The 25,739-nt window shown below is 39.7% G+C and overlaps 2 protein-coding genes across 2 annotated transcripts; both read left to right on the plus strand.

Annotated features, from left to right (window-relative positions):
- Positions 1–1,576: 1,576 nt before the first annotated feature.
- Theg (Testicular haploid expressed gene) lies at positions 1,577–4,719 on the plus strand. Its single transcript, XM_089080777.1, has 4 exons — positions 1,577–1,640; positions 1,714–1,806; positions 2,141–2,284; positions 3,595–4,719. Exon 4 carries the CDS (start codon positions 3,655–3,657, stop codon positions 4,099–4,101), a length of 447 nt encoding a protein of 148 aa, XP_088936903.1. The 5' UTR covers positions 1,577–1,640; positions 1,714–1,806; positions 2,141–2,284; positions 3,595–3,654; the 3' UTR covers positions 4,102–4,719.
- Positions 4,720–11,350: 6,631 nt separating this feature from the next.
- LOC148935815 (uncharacterized) lies at positions 11,351–25,161 on the plus strand. The gene is made up of 3 exons (XM_089081054.1): positions 11,351–19,723; positions 23,645–23,707; positions 23,839–25,161. The coding sequence occupies exons 1-3, from the start codon at positions 19,643–19,645 to the stop codon at positions 23,995–23,997; spliced, it is 303 nt and encodes a 100-aa protein (XP_088937180.1). The 5' UTR covers positions 11,351–19,642; the 3' UTR covers positions 23,998–25,161.
- The last annotated feature ends 578 nt before the right edge of the window (positions 25,162–25,739 follow it).

The raw sequence follows: 25,739 nt of genomic DNA on the forward strand, positions 1-25,739 counted from the left end.
CGTGAATTACGAGCCTCTCAACTCTTTCCGTCGTGCATAAGAGTGCATAATGATACGCGATCCTGGGTGGAGAGGATCCTGTTTTCCCATCTTTATTTCTTCAATTTTCTCACTTGCATTTTTAATTAGCGACCGAAGTGCGGGCTTTTCGTTCAAGTACGCACCGGGAAAGAGCGGATATTTTCCGCCGTGAATCTCTATATTTCACGCGCGAAAATCACTGACGCGTCAGTTAATTTGTCATGTACACCGGCGGAACTTTATTACAGCAGATTTCTCCGGTGATTTGGAGTTTGTCAGATATTCGGCGAATGCACGGGTATGCTTATGCGATGAATTTTACTGCGATGTCATGCAGAGTTAGAACATTGTCACGTAGGTATATACGTTATCCGTGTGATGCGAAACCTCCTCCTCTCCGCAAGCCTCCAGCTTGATGAAATATTGGTCGTAGGACGCTTTTTTAAAAGAATACACGCACGCGCGGAAAGTCGCGTTAAGTGCCGACAGCCTTGAAAATTGCGGCGTAAAATAAAATTCGAGCTCGTTCGATCCCGTTTGTATTTTGTTCATCTCCCTATATTCCTGTCACTCGCTGTCCAAATTCCGCAAAATTTCCTCGTGGAATATCCGCGCGCCGCGATGGTGGCGAAAAAATTACGGCGTTAGTTAGTCGTGAAAGTGTGTCGAGTTAATTTTCGGTGCATTCTCCCTCTCCCCCCCCCCCCCCCCCATTAAACGCGCACTGTTTTTCCGCTCAAGGGTCGTTAAAGCGACGCGAGTATAATTCAATAATCGAGCATACCGGAAACGCTTGTTCATCATCGTGTCGGGAGCGTCGGGAGACGTCTGGAACGGAAACGAGAAGCGGAGAAAAAGAGCGGCAGTGATAAGAAGATGCTCTCGCAAAGAATTAAATACGCTCTAGCTCATTTATCGCGCGAGGAACATATCGCGTTACTAGCGCGCCCCAACTGGAGGAGACTTCGCAAAATCGATCCAAATGTCGTGGTAAATGCACACCTATTCTTGGCGACGATATCCCTTTATATTTATTCGGAATAAGGAATGTCTTTCGGGAAGATTTCGTCACTTCATGTAATATGTGTCGAGAGAGGAAGAGATTGGAATACGGTTTCCAATAGTGCCATTCGCGTCTGCATCCGTCTCTCTGGGACTTGATTAACGGAAACCGTCGTATCTTTAATGCCGGAACTGCGCGCTCTTTCCAAGCGAGCTCGGATCTCGCGCAATTGAGATCGCGCGTAATAAGAAAATCGAATGAGACGTCACCTGTTCCGAATATATTTAAGGACGTTAAGTACAAGTTGAAATATCCTCCGGTGGAGGATATCAAACGGTCGTTATGAGAGACAGAGCGCTCTCCCCCGCGGAAAAACGTTCAGTTGAAAACGATCGATGGAGCAGATGCTCGCGCGCGGCGTTCGCGCCCGCTAAAGGGGCCTTTGTGTCTTCTCTCTCGGAGTACTTATAGTATATCGATGTATATATATATATATATATATGTATTTTCAGGCACGTCCTTTTAGAGTTCGGCGCGCGGCTCTCAGGGGCCGCACCTCGAGGCGCATCCGGGTTATGGCACAACCGAAATTCGTAACCAAGAAATACGATCCCGCGTAAGTGCACAGTCGTCCGCTCTCGTACTCGTCAGGTTATCGCGAGTCCTCTACAAAATTTATTATCGCGCAGAGCGGCGCCGCCCCCCTACCCGCGCATCCACCCGAAGACGCTCATGGCGAAGAGCAGCAAACGTGTCGTCGATCTGGCATTGCCCAACAGAAGGTGCCCATCTATTTCCTCGATATTCCGAAGACGGTCTCGATAAGAACTTCTCGAGTTAAAAATAAATCTCCGATCAAATTCGTTAATATTAAAGATAGACCAAAGGAAGATTACAAAATACTCATAGTCAACCCAAATATTTTAAGATATTTTTATATAATATTTTCACTTTCAAATTTCATAGGTAAATTTATCTTGAAAATCACAATACGAAGGTTATTTTATGCGAGTTTAACATTAATCGCACTTTCGATGGCGTTTCGGAAAATTGATAGCTAAGACTTGATCGATGAAAATACGTGTGCTGACTTAAAAGCGATATCTTAAACGTTAGAGTTCTGCTGGAGATGATGAAATTGGCAGCTACCAAAAAGATGAAGGCAACCCTGAGCGATCTGCTGCTGAAGGCTCGAAAGTCGCGGTACCAGCGGTATCGCGTACTCTGCATCGCGCGTCAAGAACGAGAAGCCAGGAAAAAGTAAGGCCGATACATTTCCCACCATCATGTCACTTTTTCTCTGCGAACGACACGCGCATCCTAGGCACACAATCTCTCGGCCGTATTTGCGCGAATAATCGACGCGAATGAACGAGAGGAATACAAAAAGATGCAACTATTTTAAGCGTCATTAAAATCGCGAAATTTAGTAATCGAGTTATCATAAAATTTTATCGTATTTCCTTTTTTTCTTCTTCTATTCTTTCTCGCACGTTCAATTTCGGGACCGTCATAAATTTTAACGACGAAATGGATCCCGCACGTAGATTGCTCCGGGACAAATAATTTAGCTATATGAACGTGAACGATATTAATTACCCGTTTAATAATTAGCGTGATTTCATAAAGCCGCAACAATATCGGCGGGCAAGTAATGAAACGTAAGCTTATAAACCCGTCTATATTGATCGCGATGAACCGAATGCATCAAATTCTACGTTTAATTAACGAAAGGTTATCTGATATTGCATCGGAAGTAATTATTAATAGTACAGAATGAAATTGTAGGGATTGCGTTTATCCTGAGCATTTATTGCAACGGTTACGATCATTGATCAGGTTACAATCAGAAATATCAATTTAATAGTTCTCCACGATCAACCGCGATATGTACGTATCACGTATCACAATTCGCCAAAATTACCGCCATGCTTTACATCCGTATATTCTTGAATTTTCCGTCAGTCACTAGTAGTCTTCTAAATTGTTAATTAAATTGTAAATTAAAAATATCGTCACTTTCAATCTCTAAAATTATCGACGCGTTATAAAAGTGTAAGAAATTTTTATGTTGCGATTGCAGAAGCAACAAGGATTTGTAATAATAATTCCAACTTCAAAATACGTGTAAATTGCCGAAATAAATTGATCGAGATAAACCGCAACGCCGTTAACGATGTGAGACTTCTTAAGCCACTGACGGAACGTTAATCAATCTCCGGTTGATTTTTTCCTACTAAGCGTCTTTAAACTCAAATTTCCACGATAAAATGCCTGGCTCATGTACCCAGGAGAAAACGAATGGCGAAACTGCGCAGAGCTCTCGCAAAACCGGAAGACTGGGAAAGGCACATGCGGGTTCTGAAGAGACTAGCTGCGCCCAAAGTCGCCGCGAGACCCAAAAGGAAACCCGTAAGCGATCCGTCGCGTTCCCCGCTTTCTCATAAATCAATATTAATCGATCTAGATAAAAGTGTTGGACGCGTCGCGACAACGAGAACCGCTGTTCGCTCGTTCGCTCGTTCGCTCGCTCGCTCGCTCGCTCGATCGATCGCGCGAACTATTTTCAGGTTAAAAGAAGGAAGAGGAGGCCGGTCAACATAGAGCGAATATACTTCCTGGCATTACCGATGACGCGGGATGTGCCCAGACTGAGGGATCCGTTCGCGGTGCCGTTGCGCGCACTTACTTATCACATCACCACATGGATGGAGAGACTCGCGACTCCGAAAAAACCTGTGGAAATCCCATGGCGGATGCCGGGCGCAGTTTCACTGGCAGCGAAGAAAGCCATCGGTAGAGTAACACGTACCTCGCTATTACGACCGTTACCATTTACCTCCCCATCGTTGCGTCGTTTCTCCCGCTTCGATTTCTCCGCTCGATACGCGAAGGAATCGTCGCCATCGATCCGGAGGAAACGACATTCACGTCGTCACCTCTATATCGGTATTCCCCACCAATACTATTACACGCTATTGGACGTGAGTAAGCTCATACGCGGGATGTCCCGGCGGACATCATCCCGTCGAGACCTTCAACTCCTGCTAGATTTTTCCTTGACAAGCGTCCTGTGAGAAGTCACGTTATCCGTTAGGAATTTTTTAATATAAATTTTAATGGAAATATTTTGGCTGAGAACCGAGCATCTCTCTCGAATTAAGTTCCGTAAAATTTATGTTCTTGGAAATTAACTGGCGAACAATATTCTTCTCGTCTCTGTCTATATAACTCGAAAGAAACGATCCCATCTTTTTTAATGCACTCTGCAACTTGGAAACCTCGTTACTGAAACTACAAACTGTTATTTTCCCTCATTTATTTCCTATTGTTTCTAATGGAGGATCGCCGGTCTATCTCGGTGATTCTGTGACATCCGGCGTAACAGATCCGTGATTTCACCGTGACTCCACATCTCGCTGCAGCGGGAAAGACGACGGATTTGCTCGTCGGTGATTGCAACTGTTCAATAGCTTACACGGAAATATTGAGGTTCGACGAGAATATTCCATGTATCGCGAAATATAAAAATAAAATTGATCTATACGTTTTTAACAATCGTAACGAGGCGGCGCGCGCGCGCGCGCGCCTTTCAACATTCGAGCATCAATGAAAAATAAACCTCGGCCGCCGAGTTACGGTTTTGACAACGTCAACGAGCGAAAATGTTTTTTTTTTTTTTTTTTTTTTTTTTCATGCGGGATCGTTACTTGAGCGTAGATTCGGCAAAAATTTATGGAATTTATGAAATTAATAGAATTTTCCGCGATACGTCGAACACGCCCTGTAACCGATCGATATCGAATATTCCGCTATTAGTTCCGGATATCACTGTATTCGTGATATAATGCAGAATCCGCGTTATCTTTCCATTCGACCATAACTGGCGAGGTAACGATTTTGTACCGTTTGATATGGACACAGGAGAGATAAACGGGACACGATCTACACATTAAGCCCGCGGCACACGAAGCGTGTTTTGTTGCCGATCTGCTAGCAATGTCGCTGTGCTTACGGTACTGCTCGTTGCAGACTCCTGCCCGCAGCGCTGTTTCGTACCGTAATGTTAGCGGCACTCTCGCCGGCATTGTAATTATTTAATGAGAATGTCGCTTGCAGTGACATCGTCGATTTGTTTTCCAATCCTATCCTATGCCGTATTCGATGATTCTTTTAACATTACTTACGCATCCCTCTATAAACCGCAATCTCCACACACTCGTCTGCTGTACTGTACTACACGTGTTCTATATTTTTTTATTACTTACTATTTACATTACCAGTTTATTTTGCTAGCTATATTTCTGTTGGATTTTTGCAACTTTTTTTTTTTTTTTTCGTTTTATTTTTATTATCTTTTGTTATTTTATTTTAAATATTTGTTACATTTTATTACCGTCATTTATTCTCTCTTTCTTTCTTCTTTCTTTTTTTTTTGTATTGACCTTTTTCCGTTTTTAGCTGTACTTTATCCTGAGAAGGGGAGAGAGGAAAAGGGAACTCGAATCCCAAGGTACAAAATAAATTTAACGTTTATACATCTATTTTTCGCATAATTCAGCCATTTCAGTTTTCGCTTCACATTCACATATATCGTGTCCTGTCCTGCCGCACGGTTCCTCAACCGCGTCTGATTACGACGTCTTCTTCCATTATCGATCGATGGCCGGCCGTGCGACCGTAGATTAATTTTCCTTTGAGCCGTCGTTATATGGGGCAATAGGGGCGCGGCAGAAAATGCAAACAAACGGGTCTAAGTAATTTAAGAGTCGATTGTCGATTAAAATCTGTGTATCGAGGACAATCGCGTGGCATCTTTTTTTCCGTCTCCCTTTTTCTCGCCGTCACGAGAGCCCCCGACCTGTCACCTCGCCGTCCCCGTCGTCTATCTAACTTTCTCTGCAACATATGCCTAAGGAGACGCCTCCTCAAGTTTCTCTTCGAGCCATCGTCGGCCATAACCGACGTCCCTCGTCGCTCGACGTGGAATTTAATTTCGCGCGCGTGACGTCGCCTGATACAAAACGTACAAGTGCGCCGAGCCTTTCGGCGATAATGGGAAAGCGCGCTGTACAAACCCCGCCCCGGAAGAGAGCCGGACGATTTTAATTTTCGCGTATAATCGCGCGCGACGAGTCAGCCGGAGCGCAACATTTTTCCATTGAAATCCGTCTGTAATAAAATACGAGATACGGGATAGTAGGATAGTAGAACGATCGCGCGCACAACTTTTACAATATATCTCACGCGCGTTGTGGCGTCCTATGAAGTAAAAGACGTAAATCAAAATATTACATTCTACTTCTCACGAGAGGCGAAAGAAGATTAAAATATTAAATATTAAACAACTTTTTAACCGTAATTAATAATGTTTGGAGAAGAGTTTTCCATGCGCGGTTAATATTATCTCAATTTTGATAGACGATTCTAATCTCCGGAAAGCAAAAAAAAAGATATATAATATCCGCTATATTATATTGCTTTATATGCAAAATTCAAAATATTAATATGTGAAATTCAATGGAGATAATTTCAACGTAAACTAACGCGACATTCTAATTTTCCCTCTCTTTAAGCTTTCCACCTCATTAGAAATTTATTTATTTATGAACGTTTGTAATCGCGACTGAATTAATTGACGTTGGCATAAACACGCTGCTTGTTTAGAAATTTAATCTATATTGCCATTACGCGCATAACCATGTAACAAAGCTGCCAACCAACTAATCAAACAAATATCGCGCGGTTGTGGTTTGTGCGTGAAATGAAATTCGAGCGAGATCACGGTCATCGTTTAGAGAACCGCGTGAAACAACGCGGTTTGTTTCATAACGCGCAGTTAGTTCTTCCTTCGCGCCCTTAAGCCCGTTGATAAGAATAAGCCGACGGAAAATCGATGTTAATGGATGGGATTGAGACCATACAGTGTACGGTGGTATAACGTTTAATTCCGTAGCTTCCGAGAGAATAATCGCCCTGGCGAAGCCCGTCCAACGTCCAGTGGGCAGAGAAACGGATCTCCGAGAAGATGCCTTTACCGTGTCGCCGGCGGCGTTAACGGCAAGATGTTCCAAGCGTCTCAAAAGTCTCGCCAAGCCGAAGATCTATCCGCAACCCACGTTCAAGAGATTGAGAACTGCGCTCAAACGGTGAAGCGGCCCTTAGAGTTGTCTATTTGTCCGATGAAATTTGCATTAATTCTCGCGCTTGTCTCTCGCACGAATATGAAAACGCGCTCGTTAAAAATTCAAGAATCTATCGCATGGCATTTCGTATGTGTCGTATGCGTGTGTAGTTTCGCAAATAGCGGATGGAGATCGCGCGAATTTGCAATTTTCTTGAACGAAAATGTATATACGTATATTAAAATGTTACTAAATAAAGCAGCAGTGTAAAAAAAAGGGCCGAAAACATGACGATTATTTCGCATAGAAATATTGATAACTCGAGTTGTCATAGTAATAGTTCGAATAACCGTACGTTTTCATTTAATTCCGTTTGTGTTGCCGGCTCGGAATCGCGTCGAATATTGTCGGAATGAATAATCGTATGCATGAGATAATCGGTGCGCATCTCGTTATTAGCGCGCTATCACGCAATTCAATGTATTCGCGGGAGATATATATGCGCGCGTTTAGGCACAGGATGCACGTTATTTTGCGAATGCTGCTACTCGTACACGCGATATATCAAAAAGCAGACGCGAGCCTGTCGCGCGTTGCATTATGCGAACGTTTGCGGCAAAAGCGCGAGACGTAACCGCGTCCACGGAATACGTCGTAAATTAGGCCGGGCGCTCGCAATCCGCTCGCCCTCGGAACGGATTAGCGTTTCGTAATGTCACAACGAGCGCGTCCTGACTGTCGCGTAACTTCGTAAAGACATTCCGCGCTCTGTGATACACACCCATAAAAAGTGAGAGAGAGAGAGAGAGAGCACTGGAGACGGAGGAAAACGCGCGCGCGCGCGCTGGACCTCCACGTTCCCGGCATTTTCTTATTTCGCGGAAGGAATGCACGAGAAATATGACACACGCCCTTAACGCCCGGGGATATTAAAGGGACGTTTATATGGTGGGAAAGCGTATCACCATATCCGGTGTTTCACGCTAGAGGGATGAGTTTCCCCCCCGAGCCGGGATTCCCCTCCGCGTTTGCGCGATAAATAACGAATAAAAAAGATGAATAATATCTCGACGATAATATATAATCCATGTTTAATGACCCATTATAATTAGTTGTATTCAAATTGTGATGTTGAATTATTCCGCATATATACGCATGATTTACTACCGATTACTACAGTTCGCATTCTTGGTCAAGTTATTCAAGTAAAAATAGTGCGCGATTCGCGTAATTATTCATATAATATGCCCGGGCTCTTCGTTCGCGCCTGCCTTTCGCATTTTATTTTACTTCGCTCACTTCTGTTATGCTCGTTTTGCACGTCCAGTGATATCGCGCGCCTCTTTCACCGTTCTGAATGATAGAGACATTAACATTCGACGTTGCGAAATTGCTTAATTAAAGGCACGTCGTACGCGCCTTTACCTCCGTCGAGAAGTTAAAGGGCTAGCGGATGGTCTTTGAATTCGTAGTCGCGAGCATTTTTCTTCGCCCCGACACTTTCCTAATTAAGGTCTCATTCTCGAACTAATGGCAGTGTAAGAAGTGGCGTACGAACAGTCACGATAAGTTAAAGAACGACACGCCGGCGATCGGTCAACTTTCGACCGATGATCGATACCTCCACCGCCCTGTATTTCACGCAAATTTGCAACGAATACGCAACGATAAGCGAAGTTTGATCGTCGATACAAATACAACACTCGTTTCCGTGATAAGCTACGCTGAAATCTACCAGTTTTGCATACCGTTATTGGACACGCACGCGTTGTTTCCATCCCTCGTTTGGCATTTATATTCCAGTTTATAGGAAACTGCACGCTCGATGCATATCGCGCGAGTACAATCGGCCGTGCTTTAATAGCGAGCGATCATGCATCCCACCTAGCAAGGGTGATTAATTGAACCCCCCCACACATTGACATTTACCTAATTGTTAATACATATAGGCTCGCTACCATTATGGCATTAAGATTTAATTACGTTTCTCAATCAGTCTAACTTTATCGTGCCAATCAAGTCGCAAATATATTTAATGTTGAAAATTAGAAAGCTGCGAACGGATAACGATCTACCGCGCGCGGGATTCTCGTTAAATTGAAAAGTCGATTGCGAATTCGTCGAATCCATCAGAGAATTCGCTATTGAAATTTACCGCGGTGAAAAGAGACGCCCGGGTATAGATTCTAATATAAATTGACCAGCCTGGCAAATTCGTTGTATCCCGAAAAAAAGTACATACGCGCGCGCATACACATTGCTTTCTTGACAGTCTCTTTTATCACGCGGAAAGCGATTGATAACAAACCCTATCGCGGGCAAAGGGAATCAAAGGATCGAAAGGCCAGCTTTAATGTACGGGATATAGATTCGCACTAAAAATTCTAACTTTGTCCGGAAGCAAATTTTGTTTCAAAGGGCAACCGATATCCTCCTCCTCTCGCCCTCTCTTTGCCGCCCCCCGTCCCTGCCGCCGTTTGATCTAGCGAAATCCGGACCGCGTCAGTCAATAGAGACAGCGAAACGGGAGTATGAAAAATGGATTCGAGGGGGGAGGAGGGGGAGGGGGAGGGGTTAAAGCGATTCGAACCGCGGTTTTTGTCAGACGGTTTTGTCGAATCGCGACAAGACACAGGAGCGTTCAACGACGGCGAAGGGATCGGGCGAGACAGAGGAGGAGGGGGAGGAGAAGAGACGCGGAAGAAGCTTCGCAAATACACTCCGCGGTCGGCTTACGACGGATCGACCGCACGGTCGCCGCACGACCTGCGCGGAATATAAATGTAAACGGTAGGAATATGCGGCCGATCCGCTCGCAATTCCATTCACGTCCCGACACTCCTACGCCCCGGCTGTCACCGTTCGACCAGAATCGCGTGGCGACCCCCGCGTTTGATCCTCCTCCCTCCTCCCCCCCCCTCCCCCGACTCCGCAGATCTGCATCTCCCCTTATTGGAGCGAGAGTGCGTTCGGTAACCCGAAACTATGCGCGGCAGCTACTCGCGGTCATCTAATTCAGTGCCTCTCAAATTGGGTTACGCAAGAATAAATCCGTAGTATGTCGATTAATTTTCCCACGGTCGGATCGATTCGAGCGTCTGCATCTCGCCAAATTTCGAAACAAAGGACGCCGTCGCACAGCCGCAATTCGTTTTATTTGCGTCCATGCAATTGTCTAAAATATCAGTCATTAACTTTTTTTTTAAATGCACCACTGTAGATATTTCATTGTAGTTCTCGCTATTAAATTTGTATTGAATTAATTTAATTAATTACTTGCTTAAATAATGTTTATTACGATAGGAAAAGACTAAATGTTACGTCTGTGAAATTTGAGAAACACTGACTTATACCATTTGGATGACAAATACGATGCACGTTGAGATCAGAATTTATGCATTCTCTGAATATTTTTATAACGGGGATTATACATTTCGTTTGTTTCGTCTGCCCAGTCTCCCAAATCTCTTATTCCATTCAGTGAATCATTACGATGTAGCATATGATAAATGTGTAAGAGGTAACCGAGAGTTGAGAGTTCTCCTCTCTCGAAAACGACTCTCGATAAATTTACTCAACTGCGAGAAACTTTTACGTAGGTATGTACGCAAACTTAACTTTGGAATTATGTATGATTGGCTCTAAAGGGATACGTCTAAACTATAAATTTTAAGTTTACGAGATGTAAACTATAATGTGAAGTAATACGTACGATGAAACACATAACAAATATGATTACAAAGTTGGCATTTTTATGAGGATTAAACTTTCTCAAAGCGAGAATGTATGTTTTTATAAATGAAAAAGATAAGGGTCACTGATAAAAATAGAATATATAGTTGTAGGATAGCGATTTTGCGGAAGCTGAAATAAATATTCTTAACGTGTCTCCAACATCTCTGTTTTTAATGTGATCACGATAAAATCTTATTTTCTTACAAAAGGTGTAAAGATATTAGATTTTTATGTTGATTTTAAAATCATTTTATACAATTTAGAATTCTGAAACAGGATCCATAACCGAATAGTATAATTGTACGATATATATATATATATATATATATATATATATATATATATACATACACAAATATAATAATGATATATTTTATTGATGATTATAAATTTTTTATTGTCAATTTTTTATTGTCAATTTTTTGTATATAAAAAATCTTTTTTTATATACCAAGGATATATTTAATATCTTTTCTACCTTTCTTGGAAATATAATTCTAATATTTTATTAAAATATGAGGATTAATTACGACAATATTCAATAATTAAATACGCCCGAAATTGTTCAACTCTGACTCCATTTGTTTCGTCATGTTTCGCTAATTAATTAACATGTAATCAAGACACGATTGATTTGAAAAATCTATTAAAATGCAGCATGCACAATTTCATGAGAATCATTCACGTTATGAAATGTATATATATATATATTTTTAAGAAATTTAATCTGAAAGTAATCTGAGAGTAAATTATATCCAAATGGAAGATAAATTTCAGCCATAACACGGAATATTTCAAGCGTCATTGAAAGAATAATTATCTCTTAGTATCGCATGATAAAACAATAATTTATAATTCCAATAATTTATAATTCTCCATTATCATTCCAATTTCCAATTTCCAAGTACTTCAAATGAATAAATCATATGAAATATCTATTTAAACAGCCTTGATACGCTTATGAATTGTTACTCGGGAATTTATAAATCAAATGACCTATCTATAATTTTAAGCACCAGTAAAATCATAGAAATAATCGCCTTTCGAAAGATAATAACGCGTTGAAACACGGCGGTATTTGACATTCTGCGAAATAAAACACGCCGAATATTCGCTTCCTTGATTATTAGATATCGATTTCGACTCGAGCGAGCTTATTTTCGAGCATTCCGATCTTTATTCCAGTTTCGTCTGTAGTAACAATTAAATCTGTTTAATGAAGAACGTTCCGGAAGTCCTACGGATATTGTTACTCGAATTCTAACGCGATACGCCGCGTTTTGATTAGCGTAGTTGATCGCACGTGTATTATATAAATACGCGTTCGTGTCATTTGCCGTATCCGAAATTAATCTCGACCTGAATTAACACGTTTCAAAGTTAAGAGCCCGGCGTATAATTATCGCGACGCCGCGCCGGCCAGTCGAGCTCGTGTTCGACGAGTTCGTGTCATTCGCTCTCGATCGCTACTTGAGCGACGCTCGCTAAAACGCACTTCCACGGTAAACTCGTGCCCGGGAACGTACGGTCACGCGAATTGCGGTTGAGACCCGCACAAATTTCGATCTCGGGGGCTGTTAATGCTCCGCGCGAAAACTGGGTGAGAGGGCGAGCAGCCCGTGAGAGAGATATAGAGAGCGAGAGACCGGGCCGGGTAATTACATAAGTTACCCCCGGGATGGCGAACGTAAGTGCGCTCTGTTCGTGACACCCGCTAGTTTTCCGGTTAAGCCGGATGATATTTACTCGATTGCAACCTCTTTTTTGCGCGATCAAGTAAGCCGAGTATGTCCCGGACGCGGTGCGACTGAAATATACGAAAGATAATTTGAGGAATTAGCACGCCGTCGCCGGGAAGCGATGGGATTCTTTTTAAAAGGCGTCCTGGCAATACCTGTTTCTGAGAGAGATCTTTAGAAAATCTTTCGATTTAAAGCATCTCGAGTTTTTCTTCTTTCTTTCTTTTCCTTTTTTTAATCGAAGAAACCCGATACTTTTCCAATTGTACCGTGGGATGTTTACCCGATTGCATTCACCTTACTATGCAATCAAATGGTATTTCGAGTAGCGTCGCTACTCGCCTGAAATAAATAAGATTTTCAATTTGGAAAATTACAGTCGCACGAATGTACTTACACGTACGTTATATCCCGAAAGGATATCGTAGTACAGTAATAATTTTTTAACAAAACGTTTTTTAAGGACGATCTTTAAATCTTAACGTCAAATTAAGAAGTTTAAACTCAGCACGTTTTTTTAAAGAAGAAGCCCGACAGTTTTCCTGTTACTGCCGGGGAAATTTACTCGATTGCATCCTCCTTCTTGCGCGGTCAAGCAACATTTCAAGTATCATCTCAACGCGACAGAAATATAAATCAGATTTTTAATTTAAGAAGTTCCTAGCGCTTCCAAGATAAGAAAGATCTAAGAAAATTAGATTTATTTACGGGAAATGACGCGTAAAAAAAAGTAATTGTTTTTGACATTCTAGGAAAAAAAAATAGGAACTTTTAAATCTTTAAACCTACTCAAAAGTTTGAAACTTTTTTACTTAATCATTTTTTTTGAAGGAGGATGCCCCAATGTTTTTGCAACAAAAAGTTCGGCACTTGTTCGGCATTTTTTGTCGAAACGTAGTCCCACATTTCACGATTGGCTCGGTGAGATTGCTCCAATGGAGGAGCAGCCGGATTTTATATATCGACACATCGCACGATCGCAATTAATATGATAGAAGCGATGATGCGTCATTAATTGTTTCCGCACTTCATTAGGAGCGCTCAATAAAATCACAGGCGCTTATTACGCTTTAATCGCCTGCGATGAGATCGTGCACGCGAGAATCGCGAGAAGGGGATTAACCATGCGCCATTTCGGGCCGAAAATATTATACGCGTTACCTCTGCCTGTCGCCGGGGCGAACGTGCTCTACCGCTGCGCGCCCGTTGACAGTTTCGCGTAATTGCTCGATCAACTCTAATGACTTTAATACGAAATTTCATACGTTACGGCAAAAGTTTTAATTAAGGTTCGCAAGCCGAAGAAAATCCGATTACGCGGGGACGCGGCGGAAAAATTGTTGCCGTGCGCGGATACAGAAGCGCGGATTAAATAGCCGCCGCGTGTATTACCGATTAAACTTATCGTCGAGTCGAGAGGCTTCTGTTAATTCATACGAGATTCACTCGATTCCATTCGATTGCGAAATTATCACATGTATAATTTTTAATTCCTGAATTGTGTCGCACACATCTCGCTTACGCGCGTACGAGAGAGAGAGAGAGAGAGAGAGAGAGAGAGAGAGAGAGAGAGAGAGACGGAGAGAGAGAGAGATGACGACGAGCAATGCCAGCCATCCGATATCCACATAATGCATTAGAGGAATACCGGAGATTCGCCTAAAACGCTAATCGTCATGCACCAATTATCCATTCGATCATATCTTTCACTCTGTTTCCCAAAAGCATTCACATTTGCCGATAACAACAATCCGATCATATATATGGACATCGTCACAAATATATCAAATGCGGGACAGAAAGAATATATAATAAGAACATATAATGAGTGAATAAAGAGAGAGGAATTATTTCTCTCTGTGCGATTTTCACCGGTCTGAAAAATGCGGGACTATGTCGGAAATGCACAAAGGATAAAACGCTTACTTTATCTATCCTAAAGACCTACGCGGGAAAAAAATATTATAGTATAAATTATATAAAAAAATATCTTTTTTTTTATCTTATTGTAAAGATGTGTAATAATAATATTTATTACTATAAAAATTGATAATTAAATATATATTTTTAATTAATAAAAATTATAATGATCTTGTATAATATTAAATGTTTTAAACCATGCTAAGGACATATAAAAGCTTATTGTTTATATTACATTTACATATTATGTTGGTTAATTTTTGCTACATCTAAAAAAGTTATTTTATAAAAATTTTTACATTAAACGTAGCAAAATGTACGTGAAATCATTCGCACTCAGATTGTAGGATTTTTCTCACTTTATTAAAATTTGGTTATTTTTAATTAAAAATTGTACATTACAATTGTATATTAAAATATGCGAGTGATAATAATAATTTTTTTATAAAATATAATACATACGTAATATTTTGGATTAAAAATGTCATAATTTCCGTCTAGAGTATATTCCAAGATACATATTTATTATGATATTTATTATGATATTTATTATGATATTATGATATTTTCTTTGCGTTCACATTCCAGATTAAGTAATTTGAATTACGTGGTCACTAGTGCATTAAAATGCTAGTGCATTCAAATAATTATAATAATCCTTCTGTAAATATAAAACATATGTAATATTTCTAAAGAGAAATATCACAATTTTTGTCAAAATATCAGCATGTTCCAGAATAAATTTACTGTGATATTTCCTTCGTATACATTTCAGATCAAGTAATTTAAATTAATATCATGTACCTGTCATACATACATACATACATACATATAATATATATATATATATATTATACAATAATCTTAACAATAATATGTATTGCGCGTACTAATAAGTGTCCGATTTAGCGGAATGGCTGACGTGACAGCATTGTAACCCGCTTGACATAATCGCTTTGCCGCAAGTCTATCCAGTCCAGGCCAAACCGCCGAGATATTGACAGTCTCCCGGTTCGGTTTCCCAGCTGATTGAGAGCCATGCCTGTTGCAATTAAGCAGGAGAAATCCTCGGAAGGCTCGGAAGTCGTAGGGGGGGGGGGGGGTGGGAGGGCGATCGGTTTATTGGCGATGCGCTAAGCACTAATACCGATATATATGGCACGATCGCGCCAACGATGCCCCCCGTTCGCCCGCCCGCTCGCCCGTTTTCAATTTGTCCCTCACGAAATACCGCCATTTATCTTTATTTTCCTTAAGCTAAGCCACGGACTTATCGTTATCGGCCGCGGCACGCGAGGCCGGTTTCCTCCAAGGAACGTTACCCGCCCGCCCGTTCCACGCGGATTCAATCTCACGAAACGATCTCTCTGACCCCCCGCCTGAACTCTATCCGTCTCTAATGCTATTCCTCGCGATCATTCGCGAACGACAGGAAACACACTTTTGGCGTTTCACGGTTGTCAAGTTCGCGGCAGCTCCCTCGATCGTTGAAGAGTCGCTTCCGCCGTTCTCGACATTCAACATTAGCTCTCTTCGAACCCTCTTGGAAGACTTGGAACATTTGGAGATACAAAAGATCACATTCGAAATATTTCTGTATTTGAATAAGTTGAATTCTAAAACTTGATGGATCGAGCCAAAATGTCAAATATAACATTTGTATTCCGTACAATTGTCTTTATCCTTGAATTTTCAATAGAACTCTTCCAAATTCGAAAAGGCAATGCTCTTAGATCTCAAATAAAATCTCAAATAAATTATCTCAAAATAAAAAAAAAAAATAAAGAAAACATCTTACAAATACATTCTTATTCTTAAAGAAAAAATTCAATAGAATTTTTTTTATTGTGTGTGTGTGTCTGTAAAATTGTGAAAACTTTGATGAAAAATCTTTCTCAGGTAGTTCTCTCATTTTAAATGACCATTTAAGAATACCACAAAGACTTAAGTCCACTCGTCAATAGTATGATTTATTGCCCGTATCTCTTATTTCGGCGCTCTATTGTGCTCCAGTCTCCACTCGAGGACGGCTACAATAGGGAAATCGTGCACCGTGGCTGATAATGGACGACGCGCTTTGAATACGAACATACACGTTGGATTTTAACAATTTGCATAACCGTGACATATATCGTCCGGATAGAACAACGTGCGGTAACTCTCATTCCTCCTTATTTTGCGAAACAAAAGGAAATTTTAGCGAAACTCATTACCGTAAAATCCAACGTGACGTCGCTTTATCACAATTTCACATTTGTGGTTCTTTAAAGGGAAATATTCAAAAATCGCGCTCCGCACGTCCGTGATCTTGCCTCCGCTGATTTATACCGCGATAAACAATAACTATCCAGCAACAGGGTATGTGATAATCTGCTTTTTCACCATTTCCAAAAAATTTACATTTTCAAGCTAATTCGTTCTTTTTTTTTTGCAACACAATTGTCGCGTTACAAAAAGGGAAATTACAGGACAATATATATTAACAATAGCAAGAATAATAATAACAACAACAAACGTAATGGCGCGCCTCGCGATTGTTCTCGTCGCGGCTATTGTTGTTGCTTCGAAAATTTTCCCGGCGACTATTCATTTGTGAACCGCACGCTACACGATACCGTATATAACTTTACGAACAAACAATGCGCTAGCCGAACGGATAATGTCGAAATTAACGAGGCTGTTCGTACGAGCGTCCGATCGATTGAACCTGCGCGAGGCGGGCAAATCCTCGATAGGCGTGGGAAAAAAGGGGAGAGCGTATAAACGTAACGCTTCGCGATATAATTCTCGCCGTGACTTATCACCCTTATCTGCTCGGTTATTCATACTCCACCGCGAAGCGAGGGGAGGGGGAGGGGGGATGGAATTGATCGGCGTCGGTCAAGAGCGCATGATCGTAACGGGCAAACAGGGAGAGAAAAAAGGAAGAGGAAAAAAGAGGAGGAAAAGTTCCTCGCGTTCCGGATCCGTGTCGTGCGAAACGAGGAAATTGCAACAAGCGCGATAATAGAGAATAATGGATAATAATCTAATATAACGCCCGGGCTCGCGTAGTTTCGCGCGCGCGTGCAATCCTCTAGAACTTTCGAGCACTCTTTCGAGCAGCCGGACAGGGCTTGAAATCTTGAAGTGTTTGCCCCACACACATTCTCTCTCTCTCTATCCCCACTTCCCTCTTCCTCTCTCGTTTTGTCGACTCGTCGGGGATTTTTATTCCGACGAGAGCGCTAAACGCTGCTGTTGTTGCTGGTGTTGATGCTGCAGACTCTCCTAAAAAGAAAAATATAATTTCAATTATCTTATCTTATCTATGCACATAACATATATATTTTCTTATCTGTTTCTTATTTTAAATCAATCTTTAAAAATTTAGTCGCTTTTAACGAAATAAAAATTACTCTTCTTATGGTACATTATTAACATCAAATAGGATATTACTTTATCAAAATGTAACTTTAGCTATAAATATTCTCAATTTGAAATTACGTTAGTATTCGCAATGTAACTAATCTATGGTCGCAAGGGATTTTATTGGCACAGTATTATCCCTCAATTTATCGGCGTCCCAACTTTCTTCCCTGGGATTACCCGAGGCTTAGTTATCGAGGTTGATTACCGATTTTCGCGATTGATACGGTATTGAATACAAAATTGAATACAAAAGAAATAAACATCATTGCACGCGCGTGCACTCGTGTACGCATATGATATATACGCAACGCACGCACGTGCACGTGCGCAGGCACGTGTAAAAAAATATTAATACAATAAATCCGGATATTAACGATAAGAAATATCAATGATGAAAACAGAAAATAAATTCATACAAGATGTTAGATTCTCAAATTCGTTTACATACCTCACGTTCTTCGTGGAGATAAGCTATTATTTCTTTAGCTCTTCTTATTAACTCTATAACTTCTGGTAAATGTCTTTCGTCATCCGATAGATATTCTGTAAAGAAGTCTTCCCCATATTCCTTGATCACATGTATAAATTCTATCAATATGTTATCGTATGAATTTAGAATATTTCTCGTTATATCTCTAAACAATTCTTCGTTATTGTTGATCTCTTGAACATCTTCGATGTTTATTATAACTGATTCATCGATGTCCTGTTTATTATCATCGATGTCTTGTTCAATATTGTCGACTTGCTCAATCACTTTCATCTCGGATGTAGTTGAAGAGACTAAATGAAGATTCAAAACTCAACTAACTCAGAATTGTTGGAACCATGTCTTCACAATTTAACTTTTCCAAAATGCACATTTCCTGCCTCCGGATTGGCTAGTGAAGAGAGTTTCTACTCCAATAGAAAAATCCTCCAATAGAAAAAAAGTTTAAAATAAAGAAAAATTTACAAACGATTCTTAGAAAGTTTCATTTACCATGAATATAATCTCAAAAACACACTTCTTTGTTACAAATACATTTCCACTTTCCTTTATAAGAACAACAATAGGCAGAAGGCTGTAAGGAGACTTGATGACTGTGTAAGAAGAAAAATGAAGGTAAAGGCTTCAGGTAAAAGCCATTAAAGTAACCAAGTAGTAGTAAGTAATAACTAAGTAATATTGCATATATTCACATTTATATTCATATTAATTTTTTATAAAATATTAAAACTTTTGAAATTTAAATTCAAATAATTGGAAAATTTGCTACATTGCAAAGTGTGTCTTTTTCTCTTGTCAAATGTATTTTTGCGTTTACGTTAAGATATTAATTTACGGAATATCAATGCCACAATGGAATATCCGAGCGTTGCGATGTATTCCGTTCCATCGGCTCGATTTTCCGCGACACGTCTCGCGACGTATACGCCAGTTATGCACGTGGGACAACTTCGCTGTAACATAACGCGGAAGTATTCGTTACAAGCACCTGGCACGTCGCGTCGCTTGACGAGTATCAAGAACGCGTCGCTTCCACATCGCCACGGGCTGACGGGCTCTATGCTGCATTATCATGTCAAGAGCGCGATGGAGAAATGAGTTACACATCTTTTGAACCCTGACTTCGCTGCGATATAATTACGATACAACTACCGACGAGTCTCTGGCAAGCAGCGAGAGAAGGCATTTTCTACGAGCGATGCTGACATCCGAGCTATATCGAGAGAAATATATTTTTGTTCGTCGGGGTGCGCGTAGCATGTGCAATAGACACATAGTCGTAAGTTATATAAACAAATCGAGATGATTCTGTCGAAATTGTATAATAACATATATATATAGACTTCTACGTTGTTTTTGCATGAAAAAATAATAAATCTGTTTTTTGTAACGTTATCAGCGTGGAGACTAATTAATCTCGGTATTTAAATTATTCTTAACTCAGACTCGACGAATATTATCTCAGTTATTTCGGATATTATGTGGATGAACTTAATCCTGTTCTCTTCTCCCTCTCTCCCTCGCCTCCTCTCTCTCTCTCTCTCTCTCTCTCTCTCTCTCTCTCTCTCTCTCTCGTTCAACTCACTTGAGAGATGCATCCTAGAATTGCATATTCTAGAGCACTTTATAAATAGGGATATTTATCTATCTATCTATCGTAACATGTTTGATAAAATCGAGATAAACGTCACTGTACAGAGACATAAACTATGACTGCGTCGGTCATTTATCATATTATATTATCGTATGAATATTTATATACAGACTCTGCATGTGTCCACTTAAAATCGTCATCCATCATTTAAAATATTATGTATAGAGACGCACACACACGTACATACGTACAAATGAAAAGAGGATTCTTTTCATTCCATTACTTTTACTCATTTAACTTTCGGCTTTAATTCTGATATGACTCACTGATATGAAAATGGAAATTTACTTTAGGTAAATAAGTAGATCTATTTTAAACGGATACAAGAATAAAAAATAAAAATAGATATCATTATGATTTTTGTCTTGACTAAATGCGGATGTTTATATTACAAATTGCGAAAGGAAAACAAGGAAGGATATTGGGCAATAAAGAGATATTGGATATTGTGGTCAGTAAAAAGTTCGAATAGATTAACTACGATGGGAAACTTACGAGCAATGTAATTTTTATTGTAAGTCGATTAAACTGGTCGATACAAAAAGTACTAAATATCGCCTGTAAATTGGTAAAAGTTAAAATGTAGAGAAACTAATTACAGCAAGGTAGTAATATAAAACGTTATAAAAAGAGAATATAAACAAACGAAAGAAAAAGTTTTAAACATGTAAAGATTGCACAAATAAATCAATGTTCAGAGAAAGATAATTAATTGGAATTAAAGATAATTAAACATCAACTGCACACGTAATTTCATATAGAGAACTGAAGACATTTCCAATATAAGAGATAATTATTGTAACTTAACGCAAATATACATACATAATTTGTTCTTATTAGTATCTTTTCTACTTTCTACTTTCTTATTAGCATATTCTTCAATTTATTAGATCATTAATATATAATTAGTAAAAAAATTCTATATTTTATATCAACAACATACTTAATAGATGTAGATGAAAAATTCTGATATATGTCTTATTAATCCGCGTTATGAAACGCGGATGAGAATATATTTCAAGTGAATTGAATCGGACCGATCGCTCCGAGCAAAATTAATCTTGTATTCTCTGAAATCACCAGGGTTCACGAGCTTGTTCCCGTTCGTCTTTGCGCCAGTATCGGAGTCAGCTCGCGCGGGATACGTTCGCGCTTTATCGGTTTCGCGTTACCGATGGCTGTTTACGTCCACCCCCATCTGTAGACTGATTTATAGCGCAAAGAGAGGTCGGCTCGCGTTTTGTTCCGCGTATATGCTACTTACGCAGTTCATAAACTTCCGTCTCTCCCCATAAGTCGCCGGGATAGTAAGCCGGGGATTTGACGTGGGTGGATGAAAGCGAGATAGAGGAAGCGCATTATCGTCGTATCACGTGCGCGCGCGTACCTTGACATATTGCTTCGCGTAATGGGGATTCTGCACCGGAGTCCCGATCTCGCACGGTGTCCCATATGGGTCGGAAGGAACGTTCGCGCTATTGTCGCGCCGCGGCTGTTGAGTCACGTCCCGCATACACGCACGATCTACCGCTTTCCGCGACGTCTCACTCGCAAAATCCACCCCACGTGAAGCACGCGTCAGGAGAAATCGGTGGAGATTTCTCCTCTCCCTCAGGGGCGAGGGGGAGGGACGCGCGGCTTGATACGCTAAACCCTCTCGCGTACACATGCGGTGCGACACGGGTGTGCATGGAGAATCGCGTCTCAGGCACATCGTCAAACCGCTCGCATAATTTTCCATAGGATTAGACTTCAGGTTCTCTCATGGACTGAGGAAATGCCGAGAATGCTTTTAGGATATTTACGTTTGCGATATAAAAAAAAAAAAAAAAAAAATGGGGAACAGAGAGGAAGAGAAAAATATTGGAAGAAGTAATGTTCGGTATTTTTATGTACAATGCGCGCGTGCAATTTAACATCGGGTCGCGGAGAATTTATCACGATTTGCCAGTCGTGAAACTCGCAACTGATACGGCAATTTTCCCGTTGCAGAGCTGCAATATCTGGACATTTTCCGCCTGCCGGAATGTTACAGCGAGATCTGAGAAAGGAACGTCGCGAATTTTTACCGTCGGATGCACCTTGGCACCGCCGGTGAATCCGTTCGTTCCTCCGCGCGAAAGACTCAAATTCGTAGCATCCGCAAATGAGCGTTCTCGCGCGTCGACGCTGTCGTCGTGTAGGTGGTGGAGGGGAGGGGAGAAGGGGAAAAGGTTTTTGCGGGAGACTAAAACGACGCGACGCGCGACAAATTGTTTTCGTAGCCGCGGGATGAAAATTATCAGGAGCGCGATAAGCGCGACCGCGCGTCCTGAAATGCGACAAGGAACGGATTCGATTTGCTGAAAAATAACGGAGGTTCCAGAAACGATACGTTTTAACCGGCGACGATCGCTCAAGTTTATGACGTGGCAGCCTGCCGCGTTTCGCATCGTGCGCCGGCTATTCATCTCTGTCAGATTTCGGACTTGCACCATCGCGTTTCTTCTCCCGTATTTATGACGACGGGACGACAATTTCGGCACCGCGCGGCCGATTCGATGCGGATCGTAAATGTTGTCGAAGCAAAAAGTAAATAAGCGGGAGTAAAATCCACACGCGCAAAGCAAATATAATAGATTTAGTCGCATTGTGCCGCGCGTAGCTTGTTGCAGATGCCATGCGGATATTAATTCTCTTTGTTAGTAGAAAATTACGACAACGAACGATACGGTAGACGCATTAGCGAATGATTAGTTGGGACAACCCGATTTCTTTGGGGCGCTCGAACTTTCGTAAATCAGGACCTACAGTTTCCGAATGTCGCGATTTTATATAAAAGATGTATTATGTGAAATTATTATTACGTATAATATGTAATATTAATTATATCTATCTATGTTATGATATAATGTAATTATGTAAAATTAAAAGGAGAATAGAATTTTCTAATAATGCGCAACTTCGTCCGTAACAAATCGAGCGGATAATTGCTTTAAATGATATAATTTGATCAGTTATTTAATTATTTACTCACTGAATTATTAATTTATAATTGATAATTCAAAATCGGTGTTACGCGTCTTTTCCGAATATTTAATTATATTTTACACGTGCGACTGCAGAGATAAGCCACAATAAATTCAGTGATCGCTCACGCTGTCGTGGTCGCTTTGTGATACAAATGTTTCGTGAATTCATCCCATATGGAAAAATAGTCCAGAGATATATGGATGATCGAAAATACCAGTGTACGTGGTTGTACTCGCAGCGGACCAACCGTTTTTAGTTCTAAATAAAGGTTAATAAATCCTTTTTGAAACAAAACGCCATTGGCGCATTTTTGCGCCATGTCACTCGTGCACGAAGATTAAAAGGAAATCCTTCTAACGGAGCCGTGTCGACGCGGTGTTTAATCCGCGCAACTAGTCAGCTGGCTGGACGAAAAAAATCTTCGCAATGCGAAAAAAAAAGAGAAAAGGAGAGAGCGAGAGAGAGAGAGAGAGAGAGAGAGAGAGAGAGAGATAAATTCAAAGTAATTAACATCCCATTTTATCGCAAATCCAGGAAAAAGCGACGCGGGCAAATCGCACCAGTACCAGCAACAACAGCAGCAGCAGCAACGTAATGGTATGTATTATTTATTGAAACGAAATGTGTATATCCACATATACATATGTAATATAAAATATATATATATATATATATATATATATATATAATTAAAACATTTAAACATTTTGACATTTGTTTATTTTCAGTGTTCAAATGAGGTGCTGAACGTGCCCGCGACCGATGGTATTGACAGCGAAGTGGCCTCACGACATATAATTGAAGAGACCGAGGAAGTAATACAGGCAGAGGTCAGCGAGGAGGCATTATTATTAAAAAATATTATTTTAATTAAATATATTATATAAATAATTAATAAATACATTATATAAATTTAATTAAAAATATTTTAATTGTAACATTTAACCTCAGCCTTTAATTGTAACATATCACCTCAATCAGGGATCGAACCTGGATTTCTTGCGAACCAGGCAGGCATCTTATCCTTTCGATTATCGAGGCATGTGATAATATTTATCGCAAATAAATGTGTTTAGAATAACATGTCAACAATACAGTGATATACATATATATTACAATATACATATATACATGTATTCTCTTGAATCCCTATGACCGGTACTCCAAAATATAAGATATCCATAATTCAATAAAAGAATATATACAGGGTGTCCCACAACTCGCGACCGAAATTTTTATGACATATTCCTGACTTAAAAATAAGACGAAAATTTTAATACGAAAATGCCGAGGCTATAATAATTTTTAAATTAATAGCGATTAAAGTCGACTAATCATAGAGTTAACATTTCGCGCGCTCAGGCATGATGATATAACAAGTGATAAAGGCGCTACCACGAGAGCCCTCTTAACATCAATCGAGATTATTATACAAATATATTGATATGATATACTATTATATTTTTATTGAGAAATTATTTTTGCTTTTTTTCGAAACCTATTTGTATATTATAATTAATACCAGAACATATCACAAAAAATATCAATATCAATTCAATAGCGAGATATTACGACATGTATTAAGTATCGATATAAATAATGTTGAAATACAATGATAATGAAATATTTCATTAATTAGATCATATCTAAGCATAGAAAATAAGTACACTGCCTATGCGTTGTATTTAATCATAATCATATAATGAAATGTCAAAATTTGACATAGACAACCTCTCTCGTATGATATGATCATCATATTCGCCCTTGAATGTGTCGTGTTCACGAACATCATCATTTAAAATCCTCGATTTCGGAGAAATCATCGCTGTTTTCAATCCATGGCTTCATGAAATCAACCGAACATTCGTCGTCTGAACAGGACTTTCACATTCACTGATTTTTCGAATCATATATCGTTGATTACGCGATGGTTCTCGTTATTTCGTATGGTCCTATTCCAATACTTCTGTGAGGTACCGTATTTAGACATTGTTGTGCAATATCAACATATTTATGCCATTCGTGGAGAGCTGCTAGTTTTGTCAGCAATATATATATAATATATATATATATATATATATATATATATATATATATATGGAGAAAATTATTTTACATAAAAGTTATTTTACATAAAAATGAACTTTTTTTATAACACTTTTGAGCTTTTTAAGTCGGAGGGTATGTATTATTTATTTATTTTAGTACCATATAACTTTCACTAGTAAAGGAGCCACTGACGATATATCTCGATATGTCTGATACGCGCGTTCAAAATACGATCTCAGAGTAGACTGAAAAAACTGCTTAAAATTTAACATTCAAATATACGGATATGTAATATATGTCAGTGATAGCGTTTTTTATCGTACATAACAAGCATTTCTTCTATATTGAAATATATTACGAGTAAAAAAGATCGCAATATTAAAAACATGTTTTTAACGTTTTAAAATTATTATTTACACTTCAATCTCAGTCTATTTTGTAATTTTTGAAATATAATTTTATAAATGCTTGCGAGTAATACATGTGTAATGCATGTGTATGTACATTTATAGAACACATACAACACGTACGTTAGAAAAAAAATACATGAAATATACATGATTGTATTATTTTATACAAA

The sequence above is a fragment of the Pogonomyrmex barbatus genome, unplaced genomic scaffold (assembly GCF_055798465.1).
Source record: "Pogonomyrmex barbatus isolate J1 unplaced genomic scaffold, ASM5579846v1 scaffold4, whole genome shotgun sequence".
NCBI classification, from domain to species: Eukaryota; Metazoa; Arthropoda; class Insecta; order Hymenoptera; family Formicidae; genus Pogonomyrmex; species Pogonomyrmex barbatus.